Below are 19,162 nucleotides of genomic sequence, written 5' to 3'. Positions count from 1 at the left end.
ACTGCTATGCTATGCTATGCTGTGCTCTGAATCTTAATGTTGAAAAACCAGCTGGGTCTCTTGTCTTTATTTATCTCTCTCTCCCTCCCCCCCCCCATCACTAAAGACTTCATTTCTTCATTTTGGAGGCAAGAAAGGTTTTTTCTTATGCAGACTTTTTAATTCTCATGGCAATTAACTGCTGGGTGTGCTTGAAGCAAGAGCCAAGCAAAGGAATCCAGGTGTTTCAGTTGAAATCAGAGGGTCAATGGATGCTTAATTCCACAGGAATAGAGGAAGAGGAGGAGGAGGAGGAGAAAAGGAATGTGGTGCAGACATCCAGAGATGACAGTGAATTTTGCTAGGCTTGGGTGCAGAGACATGGCTTCTGGGACTTGCTAATGCTGGCCTCAAAGGGAATGGCATTAGAGACCTGTTATGTTAAAGTGATATCTAAAATATATAAGATGTTATTGGAATGGGAGACAAAGGATGAACAAGTGAAATCCTGGGCAATAGATACTGGTCACAACATAGAAATGGAAGCATGGGAACGATTATGGAATATGGATATAAAATTTACAACATGTTATGGTTTAAGAGTAAATTATATGAAAATGTTATATAGATGGTACCAACACCTAGTGGATTGGCAAAACTGTATAAATCAAAATCGAATAAGTGTTGGAAATGTAAAGAGAAAGAAGGTAACTTTTTCCATATGTGGTGGTCTTGCAATAAGGTTAAAGCATGCCGTGAACTCATCCTTGTTGTTGTTGTTTAGTCGTTTAGTCATGTGACCCCATGGACAAGAGCACTCCTGTCTTCCACTGCTTCCCACAGTTTGGTCAAACTCATGTTCGTAGCTTCGAGAACACTGTCCAACCATCTTGTCCTCTGTCGTCCCCTTCTCCTTGTGCCCTCAATCTTTCCCAGCATCAGGGTCTTTTCCAGGGAGTCTTCACTTCTCATGAGGTGGCCAAAGTCTTGGAGCCTCAGCTTCATGATCTGTCCTTCCAGTGAGCACTCAGGGCTGATTTCATTCAGAATGGATAGGCTTGATCTTCTTACAGTCCATGGGAACTCATGGGAACTCATCCTTAAGGACCACCTATTCCCATATGAATTGACCTGAACCTTGCAATCATCACCTTGAGGCCCTTCTTCGTGTGCCTCCTCCATGAGAGGCTGGAGGGTTGCAACACGAGAACAGGACCTTTTCTGCTGTGGCTCCCTGCTTGTGGAATGCTCTCCCCAGGGAGACTCGACTGGCACCTTCATTAAATATATTTAGGCATAATGTTTCTCTTTAACCAGGCCTTTGGCTTGGGCTGATTAGCATTCTATGCCCTTTTAAATGTGTTTGTAAGGGGGGGGGTTATTGGTTTGTTTTTGTTTTTATTCTGTATTTTGTGTTCTCATTTTATATTTTTATGTTTTGAACCGTCCTGTTATCTTCAGCTATAGGGCGGTACACAAAATAAATAAATAAATAAATAAATAATAAAATTTAATAAATGAAATGAAATAATAAATCCTCTCTGTTGGTATCTTCCCAATGTTGAGCTGCTGGTTGGACCACATTTTCATAGGTAAACTTTGGCATTGCCATTGAGTTTCTTAAGCCATTCATATGTGGCTTATTAATTTACTCTCATGCCTTCTCTATTAACTTGTGAAAGGTGAGGCAGTTTAAAAATAAGCAACCATAGCAGTGGGTTTCATTGTGAAGAGAGAGAGAGAGAGAGAGAGAGAGAGAGAGAGAGCCCTATCTATATTTAGTCATCGAGTAAATAAGTTTCCTTTGCTGTGAAATCCTCCCCAATGCATCTCAGAGCAGGATAAAAAGAGCAGATTATTGTCATGACTACCACTATTTCATTGCAAGCCACCAATTCAGAAAATACAAATAAAATGATCCAGCTTCCCTCCAAGACCTCATTTATTAGCAAAAAATAAATAATTAGCACTTAGGGTTGCTGGATCACAACCTGGAGATGTGCCATGTCTATGCAAATCCCCAGGAGAAGGAAGATCCATAGCGTTCCCATCTGCCCTTTCCTAAATTTCACAGAAACATAGGAAGCTGCTTTACTGAGTCAGATCAATGTTATGAACACTCATAGGAGCCAATTCCTAGGGGCTGAGGTCCCTTTGAGAGAGCCAGGCCTCCCACAAAGTTGATGGGCATTGCCATTCAAATAGTGAGCATGTGCCTGTGTCTTGAATGATTATGTGGGGCGGGGCTTACCTGGGCCTCTGCAATATTTTATTCCAGTTGGCACCCTTGTCTACACTGAATGGCAGAAGCTCTCCAGGCCAGGTGCACATACGGTAGTAGACTTAAAGCACCCGCCTCAAAGAATCCTGGAAATTGTGGTGTGCTCGGGGTGGTGGGAATTAAGAAAGAGAGAGAAATCTGATCTCCTGTATTCTTCCCTAAAGGCTGCAATTCTCTACACATTTCCTTGAGAGTCAATCCTGTTAATGTCTTAGTTTTGAGTAAACCCGCACAGCCTCAGGCTATTAAGCGAGCTGCCCAGAGCCTTCTGCCTGCTTTTCCTTTTCCTGCTTTGCCTGACAAGCAGCCTAAAAAGGGGCTTGTTTAAATTCAATTTTGTAAAGTGCAATAATCTTTAAAGTCGGTTAGGAGTTGTGCGGCAAGTGACAAGCAAAAGGCAACCTTCACCCCGGACAAATTGGCAGATGGAGACACGGTTTGGACAAGGGCGGTGGGTAATTTGCTGCTTGCCCGTGGATGCCTCCTCTGCAGTTCGTTCCTTGTAAGGAAGAGCAAGGAGAGATTGTCAGAAAATAACAGCCAGCAGGCGGGCAGGCAAGCCGTCCAGCCCCATATAGCAGAATTGGCAGGCTGTACTCAGGGGCGCTGCTTCAAAACAATCATATGTGTACTGCATTTCTTGGAAGCCGACAGAGGCCTTGGCACCAATGTCTGTGTTCTTCTGCAGCTGGAATCCTGAAAGCATCTTGACACATAACGAAACTAACGGTTGCTTGAAGGACTTTAAACTGTGCTTTTGTGCAGCAATATAGTCTTCTGAAAACTAGGCAAGAGAGGAGTCAGCATGGCTGTTGTATGCCGCGGGACACCCCTTTATGTCAAACAAGATGATTGACATTAAATGTGCCAATAGCAGCTTTGGAGGAGTGATTTATTTGTGTGCATGTAAAAACTTCTGCAGGGTAAAAAGGCTTAAACCTACTGAGTGCCCAGTAGCAATAATGAAACTCTCCAGTGGCTGCTGTTTGCAACTTTAAAAATGTGGACATCAAACTTAAAGATGCATTTGATGTCAGATTTAGTTTGGTGCTCTTCAGTGTATTCTAGGGAAGTGTATTCTTGGAAGCTTATACAGTGTTCTTAAGTACAGAGTTCACTAACAACAAGACCCCTCCTCTTCAGAGAGGGGGGGATTTGCGGACGGGACCTGCTCTACGCAACAGGCAGGGGGCGGGATCCGCCCCCTGCTCCACCTTTACCTGCCGCGCTCAGGGCTGGCCAATAGGGCCAGCTGAGGGGGCGGAGCTAACAGGTCTTTAAAATAGCGCGGCAGGCTCCAGATCGCCCCTCTTTGCCCCTGCACCACATCGGATCTGGATCTTCGCTGGATCGTCGTTGGATCGTCGTTGGATCTTCCTCAGAGCGACCACGCGCTGTCCTCAGCCCTCTACCGCAAGCGGACCAGCTGGCCGGGTGGCTGCTTTGAGCGCTGCTGATTGCGCTCCTCCTGTACTGCCTGCCCCCACGCTCCCGCCTCTCAGCTGATCAGCGGGAAAGCAGACAGCTTCGGATACACAGCAGCCTTTGCTGTCTCGGCTGAGGATCTGCGGCTTGCCTCCCCTGTAGTGCTTCTGCCCTCCTCACTGTAGCGCTTCCTGGACGCTGTGGGTCATCTGGTTATCCGTCGCTAGATCGGATCTTTGGAGTGACCGCGTGGTTCATCCCACCTCTCCCCGCTGTGCCGTGGTTGCGCCCTGTGTGCTTGGGACCTCGCAGTGAGTACCCGCGATCAGCGCATCCCATTTGGTATCGTGGTATCGTTACGTTGAGGGTGTTTGTGCGGGGGGTGGTTTACTTCCCTTGGTGGTTGGGGCCATTGCCAGTCCTGGGCTTTGCATGCTCCCCATCCCTTAGCAGGCGCCACGTATTGTTCCCCTCTGGTTACCTAGGTAACGTGGGACGCCATTTAGTCGGACCACGTGGGAGGCCGCTAGTCTCTGCCCCATCCTGAGCCTGACCTTCCCTAGGTGCCGGCTGCTTGGCGCACGTGGTACGTGTTTGTAGCTTGTTGCGGTTGCCTTCTGGAACTTGGTTATTGAATCGGTGGCCCCTATTTAAACTCAGCGCCATCTTGTGTGTCCCCACGTGTGCAGCCCCCGGCAGCCATTTTGAGTGTGTCTCTTGCTGTTTTGTTTTGCAAACCCGGCGCCATTTTGAGTGTCCCCACGTGTGCAGCCCCCGGCAGCCATTTTGAGTGTGTCTCTTGCTGTTTTGTTTTGCAAACCCGGCGCCATTTTGAGTGTCCCCACGTGTGCAGCCCCCGGCAGCCATTTTGAATGTGTCTCTTGCTGTTTTGTTTTGCAAACCCGGCGCCATTTTGAGTGTCCCCACGTGTGCAGCCCCGGGCAGCCATTTTGAGTGTGTCTCTTTGTGCCCTGTTTTGTTTTCCTGCTATTTTCCTTTTGCTAGATAATAATAGTAATAATAATAATAATAATAATAATAATAATAATACAGCAGTGCGTTGCCTGGGCGCCTTTATAAGCGAACTAATTCAGGAATCTTGCCTTTAATTGGGCCAGGGCACTGAGCAGGCTGATTCATTGCCTCTCCTTGGGGGCTGCATTATCAGCAATAGACACTTAATTGCATTGGGAGTTCTCTCCGGTACAAGTTTTTGTTCCCTCTTGGCCTGTAGCGGCTGTGCCCCAGGCAATTGCTTCCCTTGTGTGTTTTATCTGGCCCTTGCTACAATTTAGCTTGCCTTCCCTGATCTGAGATTCAGCTTGCCTGTGCTGGTGTCTGCCGCCTTGGACTCCCTGCTCGGTTTTTGCTTGTGATAAGGCCAATCCCCTGCACACAATAGTAAGAATAATACAGTTTAGCTTGCCTTTGCTAATTTAGCTTGCATTTGCCGGTCTCCTCCTTTAATAGTAAAGAATAATAATAAATAAATAAATAAATAAATAAAAATAATAATAATAAAAAATAAAAATAAAAAATATATATATAAAAAAAATATATAAAAAATAAATAAATAAATAGAATAAGTTAAAATAAATAAATAAATTAAACAAAGAAAAATAACAAAAAATATATATAATAATAATTATAGCATAATTAATTAATAGATTGTTGGACATATACTGTTGTCATTGTTGTTGGTTGGTTTCCACATGGAGTCGGGGAACAAAGTCGCCATGGACGTGCAGCCACCAAAGGATGTGGAGTCGGGAAAGAAGCCCGCCCATGTTGACACTGCCTCTAACGCGAGAGGACAGGTAGGCAGCAAGCCGCGGGCTCCTCGTAAGAAGAGTGCTACCCCAAAGGTGGTGACTCAGTTCTTTAGCGAACTAAAAACCTTTATGTTGGGTTTCGAGGAACGCATGACTAACCCTTCTTCTAAGGAATCTAGGTCTTCATCGCCCGATATTATTCCTGATACGCAGCAGGACGATCGGCCGGGCACGTCAGCGTCTTTGTGTCACGGTCCACAGTCAGGTAGGCTGGACAGGTCCCCGGTCGCTGCCTTAATATCTGCAGCATCTGTGGCTAGGGACCAAACGGTGCAGGCTTCCCTCCGTGACTCATCTTTGCCCCAGTCTTCCTTGAGCATTCCACAGGGTCAGCGGCATAGCGTTCAGCATCCCGGGGCCGATATTTCTTCCGGAGGCGAGGAAGCACAGCCTCATGCCCCGAGGAGCCAGCAGCCGGGTGGAAAGCGGCGTGCCAAGACGAAGCATATCCAGGAGTCCCACACCTCTTCTGATGGGGAGGATGAGCGGCGTCAGGTCCGGAAAAAACACCAGGCAAGGCGAACAGGCAGTTCCGGGGGTAAGCATGTACAGGACTCCTATGCCTCTTCTGGAGATGATGAGGATCACAGGGACAAGCCAGCACGAAAGAGACATCATAAGAAGAAACATGCCTGCAGGAAGTCGCGTTCTCACAGTTCAGAATCAGGTACGTCATCCGATTATGATAGCGATGCATCTCTGGAGTCTTACTGGGGGAAGGCTGAAGGGATTTCTGGCCTTCCGGACTGGGCCTGGCGTAGGAGGGCTAATTCCCACCGTAAAAAATTTGGGGGTGCGTTGGAATGGAAGGATGGGGCCCTAGTAGCGGATGTTACTTCCTCCACGCACAATGAATCGGACACAGTTCCTGGTGACCACCTTTCCCCTAAACTGAGGGAAAAAGTATTGAATGGGGAGTACGTAGATATGTTCGATTTGGTCCCACCTGCTGAGGAGCTGGGTAAGGGAGAGAAAAAGCCTTCTTACTCGAGGCGTAGGGGCAAGCCGAGGGTACCTAGGACCTTCGAGAACTGGCTGGACGGCTACCAGGCATTCATGGGGGCTGTAGTGGCCGCATACCCCAAGCGGGCCCTTCATCTGGTGGCCTATCTGACCAATATTAGGACAGCCTTTTCCCTAGCCGGTGAAGCGGCGGCTATTAGATATGACGAGAAGTTCCGCAGGAAGGCTTCTCGCATTCCTAATGCGCGCTGGGACAAAATTGAGAGTGGCATCTGGAACGTTGTGGTTGGCCCGTATGTGGAAAAGAAACCGCAGGAGGCCTACCGCTCGGGCCGTGCAGATGCCAGGAAGGAGGTAAGGCGAAAACTGCTGTGTTGGGAGTACAATAAAGGTGTTTGTAACAGGTCTGTCTGCAGGTACTCGCATGAATGCGAAAAGTGCGCAGGAGCTCACCCAGCAATGTCATGCCACAAGGGTAGGCAGCCCTTTCGTGGGGGCCGGGGACACTACCAACAAGGGCCTAGAGGTGCCCCCGGCCCCACCAATGCAACAGCAGGGAACCGCAATTGACATGAAACCGCAGGAAACCAACAGGGAACCGGGGCTGGCGTGTTCCCCCATTAAGCTTGCCCCATTGCGTCTCCTTCTGGATATCTATCCTAACAAGAAAGCCGCTAATTATCTCTGGCTAGGTTTTTCACAGGGTTTCAGGATTCCTGTAGCGGGTTCACTTACAGCCAAGGATTCCCCAAATCAGAAATCCGTCAGGGAAATGCCCGAGGTCGCCATCAAAAAGATTGGAAAAGAGATTGCAGCGGGTAGGGTGGCAGGCCCCTTCCCTGACCCCCCACTTCAAAACCTACACATCTCCCCTTTAGGCATTGTCCCCAAGAAGTCCCCGGGAGAATATCGGTTAATTCACAACCTTTCCTATCCAAAAGGGGGCTCCGTTAACGATGCGATACCACCCGAGTTATGCTCAGTCAAATATGCATCTTTTGATCAGGCAGTAAAGCTAGTTAGGGGGCATGGGCCGGGTGCCCTCCTGGCAAAGTGTGACATTGAGTCCGCCTTCCGGCTCTTGCCAGTTCATCCTAGGGATTTTCATTTATTAGGTTTCAAGTTCCAAGGAAAATTTTACTATGACAAGGCCATGCCGATGGGTTGTTCGGTTTCCTGTGCTGCATTTGAGACCTTCAGCACCTTCCTGGAATGGGCCCTGCGTTTTAGGACCGGCCTGTCAGGGGTGTGTCATTATCTGGATGATTATTTACTCGTGGGTAAACCAGACACAGCAGAATGTGCTTTTCTTTTAAATGCATTTGCGTCCCTAGCTCATGAATTAGGCGTTCCCCTGGCTGCCGATAAAACGGAGGGTCCAGTTCACTCCCTCACCTTTCTTGGCATTGAGCTAGATACCATTTCTCAGTCTTCCCGCCTTCCCCGAGATAAAATCCGTGCCCTTAGTGATACCATACGTGAGGTCCTTCCACTTAAAAAGCTTACTCTTAGGCAGATCCAATCCCTCCTTGGTCATCTTAATTTCGCGTGCAGGGTAGTCTCCCCTGGCCGCCCCTTTTGCTCGCGGCTGTCTAGATTGTCCGCCGGCCTCAAGCTGCCTCATCACAGGGTCCGCCTCCCAAAGTCCGTCAAAGCGGATTTGGAAATGTGGTTACAATTTTTGGAGCATTATAATGGTATCTCATTGTGGCAGGACACCTTGACGTTACATGCAGACTTTCAGGTCCAATCTGATGCGGCGGGGTCCCTTGGGTTCGGCGTCTACTTCCGAGGGCGCTGGTGCGCTCAGCGTTGGCCAAAGAGCTGGCAAGGCAAGGCCATCACTAGGGATCTCACTTTTCTTGAGTTTTTCCCAATAGTGGTTGCAGTGCACCTGTGGACAGCCGAATTCCGGAACCGCCGGGTTTGCTTCAGGACCGACAATCAAGCTGTGGTAAACATATTGGCCAAGCAGTCCTCACGTTCTGATAGGGTTTCCAGTCTACTGCGCTCATTTGTGCTGCTCTGCCTAGAGTGTAACATACTGTTTTCAGCCAAGTTTGTGCCCGGGATAAATAATGACATAGCGGATGCTTTATCTCGATTTCAGATGGACCGCTTCCGGTCACTGGCACCTCTAGCTCAGCAGTGGCCAGAACCCTTCCCGGACCACCTCTGGAGCCTTGGAAACGCAACGTGATTAAGGGAGTATTGGCCTCCGTGGCCCCTTCTACCCTCCGTTCTTACAATCAAATCTGGGGTAACTTTTTGGACTACCGGTGCAAAGTTCTAGCCCTTGCACATAATATCCCACCGACCACAGATCACGTTTTACAATACTTGGAGCATCAGTACACTTTGGGGCGGGCAGCAAAAACTTTAAAAATACATACAGCTGCAATTACTTTCTTCAGTAAGGCTATGTTCTCCTTGGACCCTTGTGCGGACTTCATCGTCCACAGGGCAATTGACGGTTGGGGCAGGCTTCAGCCCAAAAAAGCCGAAGGGCGTAGGCCAATAACTTACGAATTGCTCTGCCTGGTTCGCCAAAAGTTAAGGTCAATTTGTTGGTCTAGATACGAGGCACGTTTATTTTCTGCTGCCTATGCCATCTCCTTCTTTGGGGCCCTCAGGGTCGGAGAGGTGGTAGTGGAAAAGCACTCAGACAATGAATATCGTGGCCTTCTTTTGAATGACATTCAGTTGTCCAGCGCAGAACTGTTAGTACATATCCGCAGTTCGAAAACTGATCAGCGCGGCAAGGGTGCCTGGTTAAAGTTAACAGCTTCTGACCATCGAGGTCCATGTCCTGTGAAGGACACTAGGCGTTATTTGTGCCTGAGACCTGCTGGCGCTGGCCCACTATTTATTCATGAGGACGGTTCCCGGCTGATGAGGCACCAATTCACGCGGGTCTTGCGCATGGCAATCGACGCATGTGGGTTTCCAGCAAAGGAATATGCTGCACATTCTTTTAGGATAGGGGCTGCTACCTCTGCAGCACATTTAGGCCTCCCTACAGACAGGATTAAGGAATTGGGCCGTTGGAAGTCGAACGCCTATAAGGGGTACATTCGTAAGGATCTTTAGCCGGCAGCCACTTACCTCCTCCCTCTTCTCCCTTCATTCCGCAGCTTCACCCTCAGTACGAGTCTGGATTTGTGGGCACAGCATCGTGCACTGGGCGCGAGTGCGGGCGTGCGATCGGGGCCTTGGCAACAACCTGGGTTTGCCGGCTGACGTGTGCGTTTCCTGGATCTCAAGGCGTGGGATGCGTTGGGAAGAGCTGATGCCTGCTGTGACAGCTCGAGCTGCTGCTTGCGGTCCCCCCGATATCCTCATTATCCAGCTGGGGGAAAATGATCTTGCTTACAAAAAGAGCGTGGACTTATTGCTCCATATAAAGAAGGACTTTGATGGACTTGCTGCCTTGTTCCCGGCTACTACCTTGTTTTGGTCCACACTGCTCAAGAGGAGAGTGTGGCGCGACTGTCATAACCCACGGGCCTTGGAAAAATCCAGGAAACTGCTGAATCGTGTTTTGGCACGCAAACTGCGTAGCATGGAGGGCAATGTTGTGGAGCACCCTGAAATCAAGTTCAGTGAGGTGGCTCTCTACCGTGATGATGGCGTGCATCTTTCAGATCAAGGAAACGACATCTGGCTGGCTGATATCACACGAAGCATTAGGGCTTGGTTACAGCGGTGAGGGTATTGGCGGCGAGCCCCTTTTGGGCTCGGGTGGCGGTAGGCATTGGAATATGGAGTTGTCTGGTGTGTTCGAGGACTGGTTGTGGCCATCATCCAACCCTCCTCATATAGGGGTATCCCCTTAAGGGATCCGGCGGTCGTGGATCCCGTCCGACGCCCTGCGGGTGGCTAGGGCCATGGCACGACCCCGGTGGCACCAGGGGGAGCTTTCAGTTGTATTTGCATCAACAGGCTCCTCCCTTGGGGTGTTAACCTGATATGACCCCCCGCCGAGCGGGGTGGAGTCACGCTTGCTAGGGAGTCCAATGCCTAAGCCAATACCTCTCACTTGCTTTAACCAATAAAGTTGTGGCCTTATTCTACCCATTAACCTTAATACCACGTGTCACTGTGTCTTTATTTCTTGCGGGGGGCGGGTCCTCGAACCGCAAGACCCCTCCTCTTCAGAGAGGGGGGGATTTGCGGACGGGACCTGCTCTACGCAACAGGCAGGGGGCGGGATCCGCCCCCTGCTCCACCTTTACCTGCCGCGCTCAGGGCTGGCCAATAGGGCCAGCTGAGGGGGCGGAGCTAACAGGTCTTTAAAATAGCGCGGCAGGCTCCAGATCGCCCCTCTTTGCCCCTGCACCACATCGGATCTCCCACCCACCCGCCCTTTAGGTCGTCCCTTAGTCAGGTACATTTTGACCTTGCTATGGACTTCGGTTGGTCGCCTTTGGGTCGCCTTTGGTGGCACAAAGGGTCCGGGTAGGAGTTTTTTCTCCAATTGGCTAATTGGCACCGGCCTCTTGGTTTTTTCGCCTACCTCGTAGCAATTCGTCACAACTTCTTCTTCGGTATTTGGCGGTAGGCATTGGAATATGGAGTTGTCTGGTGTGTTCGAGGACTGGTTGTGGCCATCATCCAACCCTCCTCATATAGGGGTATCCCCTTAAGGGATCCGGCGGTCGTGGATCCCGTCCGACGCCCTGCGGGTGGCTAGGGCCATGGCACGACCCCGGTGGCACCAGGGGGAGCTTTCAGTTGTATTTGCATCAACAGGCTCCTCCCTTGGGGTGTTAACCTGATATGACCCCCCGCCGAGCGGGGTGGAGTCACGCTTGCTAGGGAGTCCAATGCCTAAGCCAATACCTCTCACTTGCTTTAACCAATAAAGTTGTGGCCTTATTCTACCCATTAACCTTAATACCACGTGTCACTGTGTCTTTATTTCTTGCGGGGGGCGGGTCCTCGAACCGCAAGCCAGCTTGCCGTATCTGAATCTGGCTGCCATTGAGTCTGGTCTTCTCCAGTAATGTGCTGGCACAGGTTTGGGTTGGGTATGTACTAGGCAGGCCAGTTAGGCCTGGCAGATAGCAAGACTCAGTGTGAAGCAATACCGTAGTACACCCTTAGAAAGGGAGTGGGGAGATTTCAGGTTGGCAAGATCTACTTTCATCTTTATTAGAATGCTGAAGTCCATCAAAGAATTGTAGAGTTGGAAGGGATCCTGAGGATCATCTAGTCCAACCCCCTGTGATGCAGGAATATGCAGCTGTCCCATATAGGGATTGAACCTGCAACTTTGACGTTATCAGCACCATGCTCTAACCAGCTGAGCTATCCAGTGCATCATCAGGAGCCAGGTGGAAATTGGAGGCTTGGGTGGGAGAGATGGAATTAAGGTACAGTACATTCTATGTTTTTTTTTGGGGGGGGGACTATAGCCAGGGAGCAGATTGCATGTTTTGCACGTAGTAGGTAGAGATAGGTCTATTTCTAGTCTGTGCCAATTTCACAAGTATTCATTCCAAGACCTTTCTGCTTTTTGAAACAGAAAAATATGTTCGGTAGTGACAGCATGTAGGCTAAATCATCGCCTGATATGTGCCATGTTGAGGGCCCATTGCAGGCTTGAATCCTGTAAACAATATAAATAAATAACATTAAACAGTATTATATAAGTGCTCACAGATGATGTTGACGGTGGGGGGGGGGGATTCAAAGATAAGTGTTTAAGTGGAAAGTTGGCTGCCTAAGTATATTTGATCTAAAATGAAGCTGGCACATCTTTCAACACCACTGAACACCCTCAGCTCCCAAAAATATCAGAGAGACCCTTTGCAGAAGACTTGAGGATAATATTCAGAAAGTACTTCATTCACAAATGCAATACAGTCACGTTGGGAGAGCACACAGCAGGTATCTTCCTGGCAGCCAAAGTTTTGGACATGAAGCAGATCACAAACCTTTATTCCCTGAAATCAGATCGTGGAGGACTTTGAGCCTTTTTAATGAGTACCCTCAGATTCTTTGAAAGAAGATGTATGGGCCTCTTAAAAGGCTTCAAAGGGGAAATGACTTCAGTACAGAGAAGAAAATCAGGGTATATTCTCACAACCACCTCAGCCTAGATTAGTAAATAGGTCATACAAGTGGGACCTGCAACAAGATGTTGCAGCATTGCATGCTTCTGTTCAGCGTGCCAGCCAGCCACGGTTTGTATCAGAATGCTCCATTCCATTTCCCCATCTTCTTCATCCCCCCCCCCCCCAAGACCCTGAGCATTATGTACCTCTGAGAATGCTTAATCCTCATTGGACTACTTTTAGGGGTGTTGTTTTTAAACCCAATAGATTCTTCTTTTGTCTGATAATGGCAAACCATAGCTTACTGTCTTCTACAAATGTAGCCACTGATAGTGACAAAGAGGTTGTAGGTTGTATCCATCTATTTTTTTTTTACTCAGAGCAGGCCTATTTAGATTAATGCAGGGGTAGGCAACCTAAGGCCCATGGGCCGGATGCGGCCCAATCACCTTCTCAATCCGGCCCGCGGACAGTCCGGGAATCAGCATGTTTTTACATGAGTAGAATGTGTCCTTTTATTCAAAATGCATCTCTGGGTTATTTGTGGGTCATAGGAATTCGTTCAATTTCCCCCCCTTCAAAATATAGTCTGGCCCCCCAGAAGGTCTGAGGGACAGTGGACCGGCCCACGGTTGAAAAAGGTTGCTAACCCCTGGATTAATGGGTCTATTATGTCCATTGGTTTTAGCGAATCTATTCTGAGTATGGTTATGGTAGACCCAACCCATTGACTCATGTAGGGACATTGTGTGGCGATGACCCTCCTTCCCATGAAATAAGACACAAGACATACTGTATAGATTTTAATTGGGTGAAAAGGCCACAACTTTATTGGTTACGGATGTTGAGCGGTATTGGCTTAGGCATGGAAACCTAACCACTAAATCTGACTGCAACCCGTGTGTTGCAGTCTGTGAGAAGTTAACCACCAGCAAGGTGCCCAGTGATGTACATCTACCGGAACCGCCTTCTGTGGCTGCCGTTGGGGCGTGCATTACGGCCCTGACCTCCGCGGGCTCAGGACAAGCTCCGCCCCCAACACCTTTATCGGAATATTTCACTACTCTCTGGGCATATGATGATGTAATTTACGCTAATTTCCAATGCCTAACCGCCAAACCAAAGTTGTGACGAATTGCTATGAGGTAGGTGAAAAAACCATCCTGGCTAGCCCAAGTGGGAAAAGTCCTACCAGGCCCCCTGGCCAACCAAGGCAACCAACCGAAGTCCATAGCAGCGTCAGCCTAGCCTAAAGGGTGGGTGGGCGGGTGATCCGAACAGCTGAGGGGGAAGCGGGCAAAGAGGCAGAGTTCCCCCCTCCGCTCTGTTTAAAGGGGGGTGAGGCCCAACCCCCTAGCCGACCTTATTGGTCAGCCCGGGCGTGACATAGGCGGGAACTCCCTGCACGCGAGGGGCTGGGCTCCCAGCCCCATCGCCAGAGTGCAGAAGGGTCCCGCCCACAACACCACCTCCGTTGGGATGCGGAAGTGGTTTTTTGGAACTTCATCTCTGCAGCTGAGATTTGGAAAGGATAGCCATTCTGTGCCGGTTTTCCGGTAATCAGGCAGGTAATACTTTTAATTAGGATGTATAAAATGAGAGAAACTAGCTGTGCACCATCTTTTAATCAATTAAAAGGGTGCTCCTAATTAACAGGGCAGCAGCAGTTTAAAAAAAAAATAAGAAGAAAATGTTAATTATTTTATATTCAAGGGCTTACATAGCCGTAGGTGGTGGGAGGCAGCTAGTGAGAAGAGAGACTTCTCCTTGTTTCTTACATGGGAGGACGTGTCTCTTCTGAGATGGTGTGACATCCAAAATCAGGAGAATGCTCCCTCTTACACAATCATCTTTAGAATTATTGTTTTATATGTATGTACATTTATAGAGATAGACAGTGCTCTCCTATACTTGCCAGCTGAGAAGTTAGCCCCACTGAGCTCAAGAGGACTTGTTTAATGTGAATATTAGGCAATATTGCCTACAATTTTTTGTTAAAATGCTGATGAATTTCCACTGGGATTTTTTAAAAGAAATGCAAGCAGGTATCAAAACTTAAGATTGAAAAAAACCCCTGAAATGGACAGATTTACCTATCACTTGTAATAATAAAGTAATTAGTTATACGGTGCAGCAATACAGTTCCTAGTAGGGTCACTCTTACTATAACCTGAAGATTTTTTTTTAAAAAAACCTGTTCTTAAGTGGACACCTGCACACAAATAGTTTTGTGGTATTTTTCACCTGCGAGTCTTCAAAATGAAATGCCTCATTGAAACGCCTAGTTGTTTTGTTTTGTTTTAAAAAAAATCTTGCTAATTCTTTCACTCTGTGTTAATTCTGTTTCTCTTGAAACATCCCAGTCTACTATTTTCTGTCTTTCTCTCTGTTTGCACACTTTCATCCTTCTGCCCAGCCTTTTACATCCCCTTAAAACTCCGGACTCTGCAGCTAGTCTCCTGCTGTCTCTGGGATGTGAGCTCAGTAACAGGGTAGGCAGGGCAGGTTAAAGAAAAATGCTCAGCAAGGGGGGAAGTATAATGGAAGGGAAGAGGCTTCTAAAATTGGCCAGTTAAGCACTGGAAAGGAGATTTAAAAACCCAGGCAACAGACAAATCTTTCTGGTGAGATTCTTCATCTTAATTATGGCTAGAGATGTTCTAACTGGGATAAGATAGCAGGAGGTTACATCTTAGACTTAGTGGGTCTGTTATGGATAACCTCCCCTGTAATTACATCAATGGGGAAACCTTTTCAAGCCTGAGAGCCGCATTCCCTTCTGGGAAAACTTCTGGGGGCCACATGCCAGTGGTGGGTGGGACCAGAGGCAGAAGTGGGTGGAGCAATATATTTGTGAGCTTCCACACACATCCACTACCTGTCTCTATCCCCCATCCAGGCAAGCAAGAGGCCAGGCCAAAGCACTCAAGGAGGGTGCTAAGCAGGGCCAGTGAAAGGTAGGACGTGTGTTTTGGACGTAAACATTTGTGTGTCTCTATATCTATATCCCTATATCTACCTATACCTATATTACAGGTTCATGACGAACTATGGGTAAAAACATGTATTGGAAACAGATCAACTTTCACCAGCCTGGAGTCCTCCAGATATTATTGATTACAACTCCTATCAGCCCCGGCCACCACATGTATGCTGGATAGGGCCTATTAGAGCTCTTGAGGACACCAGGTTGGTTAAAATTGAAAGAGAGATTTTTGTCCATCTCTCTCTTATCCCATGCAGTGCAATCCCCATGCCATTGCAATAAATCTGTTCATACTGCAACCATGTAGGCAGGACCAGTTGGGTGGGTTTGTCTCAGCCAGTTTTTGCCCAACTGGTATGGAGAGCAACTGCCAATCAGGTGGTGCGAAATCACACAACTGGCCCTGCCTACATGGTTCATGTCATCCACAGCAATATGGGGTCTCACAATACAGGACTGGTGCTGGAAATGGCCTGCCTTTAGCAAATTCTCCCTCCCCTCCAATATTGCTTATGGAATGAGGGCTTATCTACACTTATCCTCTTCCTGCTTTCTCCCAGAGAAAACTGCTCTTTAGCGCTTAGTCGGACCAAACGGCAATTCAGGTTTTCTCCAGATTGACGTTTGCTCTGATTTAGCGCTAAAGAGCAGGTTTTCCCTGGGAAAAGAGTGGGGCAAGGAAAAAATATATGCTTGAACCCATGCCTAAAAAGCGTGGGTCAAGTTGAAAACCATGCTTTCTACACATGGGGCAAGCAGAAGTGTGGACGAGCCCTGAGACTACATGACTCAGTGCATTTCATGTCATCAGCATCCTTATCCCTGCCTGCAGACATTATTGATGTGGGAGTGGGAAATTAGGATACTGTACTCGTGTTATGATAGATCTGAATTATGCGAGAGGATCTTCTAAGATTCTTCCTGATGAAAACTCCCTGGATCTCGCCCCCATTAAAGCCCCCATTCACAGCTGCAACACCTGTCTAATCCCTCCTAAACACAGTTCCACAGCCAATTCAAATTACACCTGTAGCCCTCAGCTCCCACACTTTAAGAACTCTGTATGGCCAGGCATATATTACTGTGCATGTTCTCACCTCCGTAGGTGGGTGTGACTCACACCCAAGATACTTGGAACAGCAAATTGCCTGTCAGTGCCCACGAAGGAAACACCTCTTGTTCTCCATCAACTAGCAGAAACCCACAGAAAAGGACATTTTGCAGAATTGGAACAGCTGTCGGGATATCAAGGCAACTTCCCCATTCCCTAAATCTGCAGTCAGTTTGACTCAGGAAGAAAGCTATTTCCCAAACAAGGTAGATAGTGGTCTCTCCACATGATTCCTAGCAACTGGTAGTCAGAAATATACTGTCTTTGAAAGTGGAGGTGTAACATAGCCACCATAGCTAGTAGCCACTGATAGCTTCATCCTCCACAAATTTGTCAAAACCTCTTTCAAAGCAATCCAAATTGGTGGCCATCATTATTCCTCCTAGTGACTGGGAGTGGCAGCCGGGACCATATAACACCGTTCCTGAGAGATCTACACTGGCTTCCAGTACGTTTCCGAGCACAGTTCAAAGTGTTGAATTTAAAGCCCTAAACGGCCTCGGTCCTGTATACCTGAAGGAGCGTCTCCACCCCCACCATTCAGCCCGGACACTGAGATCCAGCACCAAGGGCCTTCTGGCGGTTCCCTCAATGCGAGAAGTGAGGTTACAGGGAACCAGACAGAGGGCCGGCAGATGTCAAGGCAATAAACAACTATTTTACATTTAGAAGACAACTGAAGGCGGCCCTGTTTAGGGAAGTTTTTAATGTTTGATGCTGTACTGTTTTTAATATTCGGTTGGAAGCTGCCCAGAGTGGCTGGGGAAACCCAGCCAGATGGGCGGGGTATAAATAATAAATTATTATTATTATTATTATTACTCCTAAAATAGTGTAACCATGGTTTAACTGGGAACCCACAGATTCCCCATTCTGCCCTGGGAAATGCACCAACACTTCTATGGCCGCAGGTTTTCCTTGCCCATTCTTCCTCCCAGTGGACATCATTGGATTATTCCTTTTTTAAAAAAACAAACCTGCTGTTGACTTGTTAGGAATCGCTTGAATTGCAAGTCTGAAAACAGAACTAACTGGAAAACCATGTCAGGATGTCATCATCTGTTTGGAAACAGGATGTGTGGAGCTAATACATCTTTTGTTTTGTGCTTTCCACAGGCACCGAGGTTCAATAAATTACATTTTGAGGTTGACCTCAAAGGAAGTCAATATCTCCTTATTACCCAATTGAGTGGGGGGAGGATCTCAGTTTGGCAGGGGCCGCAGCAGCTTTAATATCTCCTGTTGGAACGTGGCTACTGTTATAAGCAGCTGTGACAGCCTTCCTCCAATCAATAAGCTACATACATCTAAACAGGATGCTATGATTCAATGCCAGTGAACAAACAAACTTTTATGACCTATGGTGGATTCATTTTCCCATGTCTGCCAGAGACATCAATGCAGAAATTAAATAGTCAGTGTGGTCTGGAGACGACAGCAGAAGGAAACAAATTTATGTATCTAGAGAGCTGTTTCATACATTGCATTTTAAAAAATGATCACAAAGTCTATGCATATGGTGTACAGAGGCTAAATCCTAAAAACCAGCTTTTTATATACTTTGTATCTTAATTAAAGGTAAAAGTAAAGGGACTCCTGACCATTAGGTCCAGTTGTGACTGACTCTGGGGTTGCAGCACTCATCTCGCGTTATTGGCTGAGGGAGCCAGAATACAGCTTCCAGGTCATGTGGCCAGCATGACTAAGCCACTTCTGGCGAACCAGAGCAGCACACAGAAACGCCATTTACCTTCCTGCTGTAGCGGTACCTATATATCTACTTGCACTTTGACGTGCTTTCGAACTGCTAGGTTGGCAGGAGCTGGGACCAAGCAACGGGAGCTCACTCCGTCGCAGGGATTCAAACTGCTGACTTTCTGATCAGCAAGTCCTGGGCTCTGTGGTTTAACCTACAGCGCCACCCGCGTCCCACTTGCATCTTAATTAAGGGTGTTTTAATATTACTGTGTATTGCTTTTATGGATGCAATGTGTAGCAAAAAATGACATTGGGTAGAAAGACACAACATTTGCTCACACTTTACATGGCCAATCACAGTTCTCTGGCAAATGCCCCTGAATGTTAATTGGAATGCACATCTGCCTGTCACACTTAATGTTGTTTACTATGGGAAATTCCAGCAGAGCCCCAGCAAACATGATTGCTGGGTAGCGTGATCCTAGTAATAGTTAGCATTTAAACAAGACACGGAGTTTTCCAAGCACTTCATTATTTCTCTAATATTTACAAAAATAAGCAAATTAGTATTTGGATTGTTGTTATTATTATAATCAATCATCCTTCTATTGCAGAAGGGGACCCCTGAGGCTAAGAGACAGTGGCTTGAGTAAGATCACCTGTAGCCACATCTCACCTGACTTTCATGGTATCCAAACTACACCAGCACAGTGCCTTTTTGCCCTAATGCCAGGAACCCCAGTTCACATGGGAAGAGTCTCACCATATTTTTTTTAACATAGAAACCCTGAAACGCCCCCAGCTTTGATTTTGTTTCTTCCTCACAGA

The 19,162-nt window shown here is 47.6% G+C and overlaps 1 protein-coding gene across 1 annotated transcript; it reads left to right on the top strand.

Moving 5' to 3' along the window:
* Window positions 1-5,241: 5,241 nt before the first annotated feature.
* Window positions 5,242-11,377, top strand: LOC148684658 (uncharacterized). The gene has a single exon (XM_088652430.1). The coding sequence runs from the start codon at window positions 6,905-6,907 to the stop codon at window positions 8,678-8,680; it is 1,776 nt and encodes a 591-aa protein (XP_088508556.1). The 5' UTR covers window positions 5,242-6,904; the 3' UTR covers window positions 8,681-11,377.
* The last annotated feature ends 7,785 nt before the right edge of the window (window positions 11,378-19,162 follow it).

This window comes from Zootoca vivipara, chromosome 9 (assembly GCF_965207765.1).
Source record: "Zootoca vivipara chromosome 9, rZooViv2.hap1.1, whole genome shotgun sequence".
NCBI lineage: Eukaryota > Metazoa > Chordata > Lepidosauria > Squamata > Lacertidae > Zootoca > Zootoca vivipara.
This window is presented reverse-complemented; position numbering and strand designations above follow the sequence as displayed.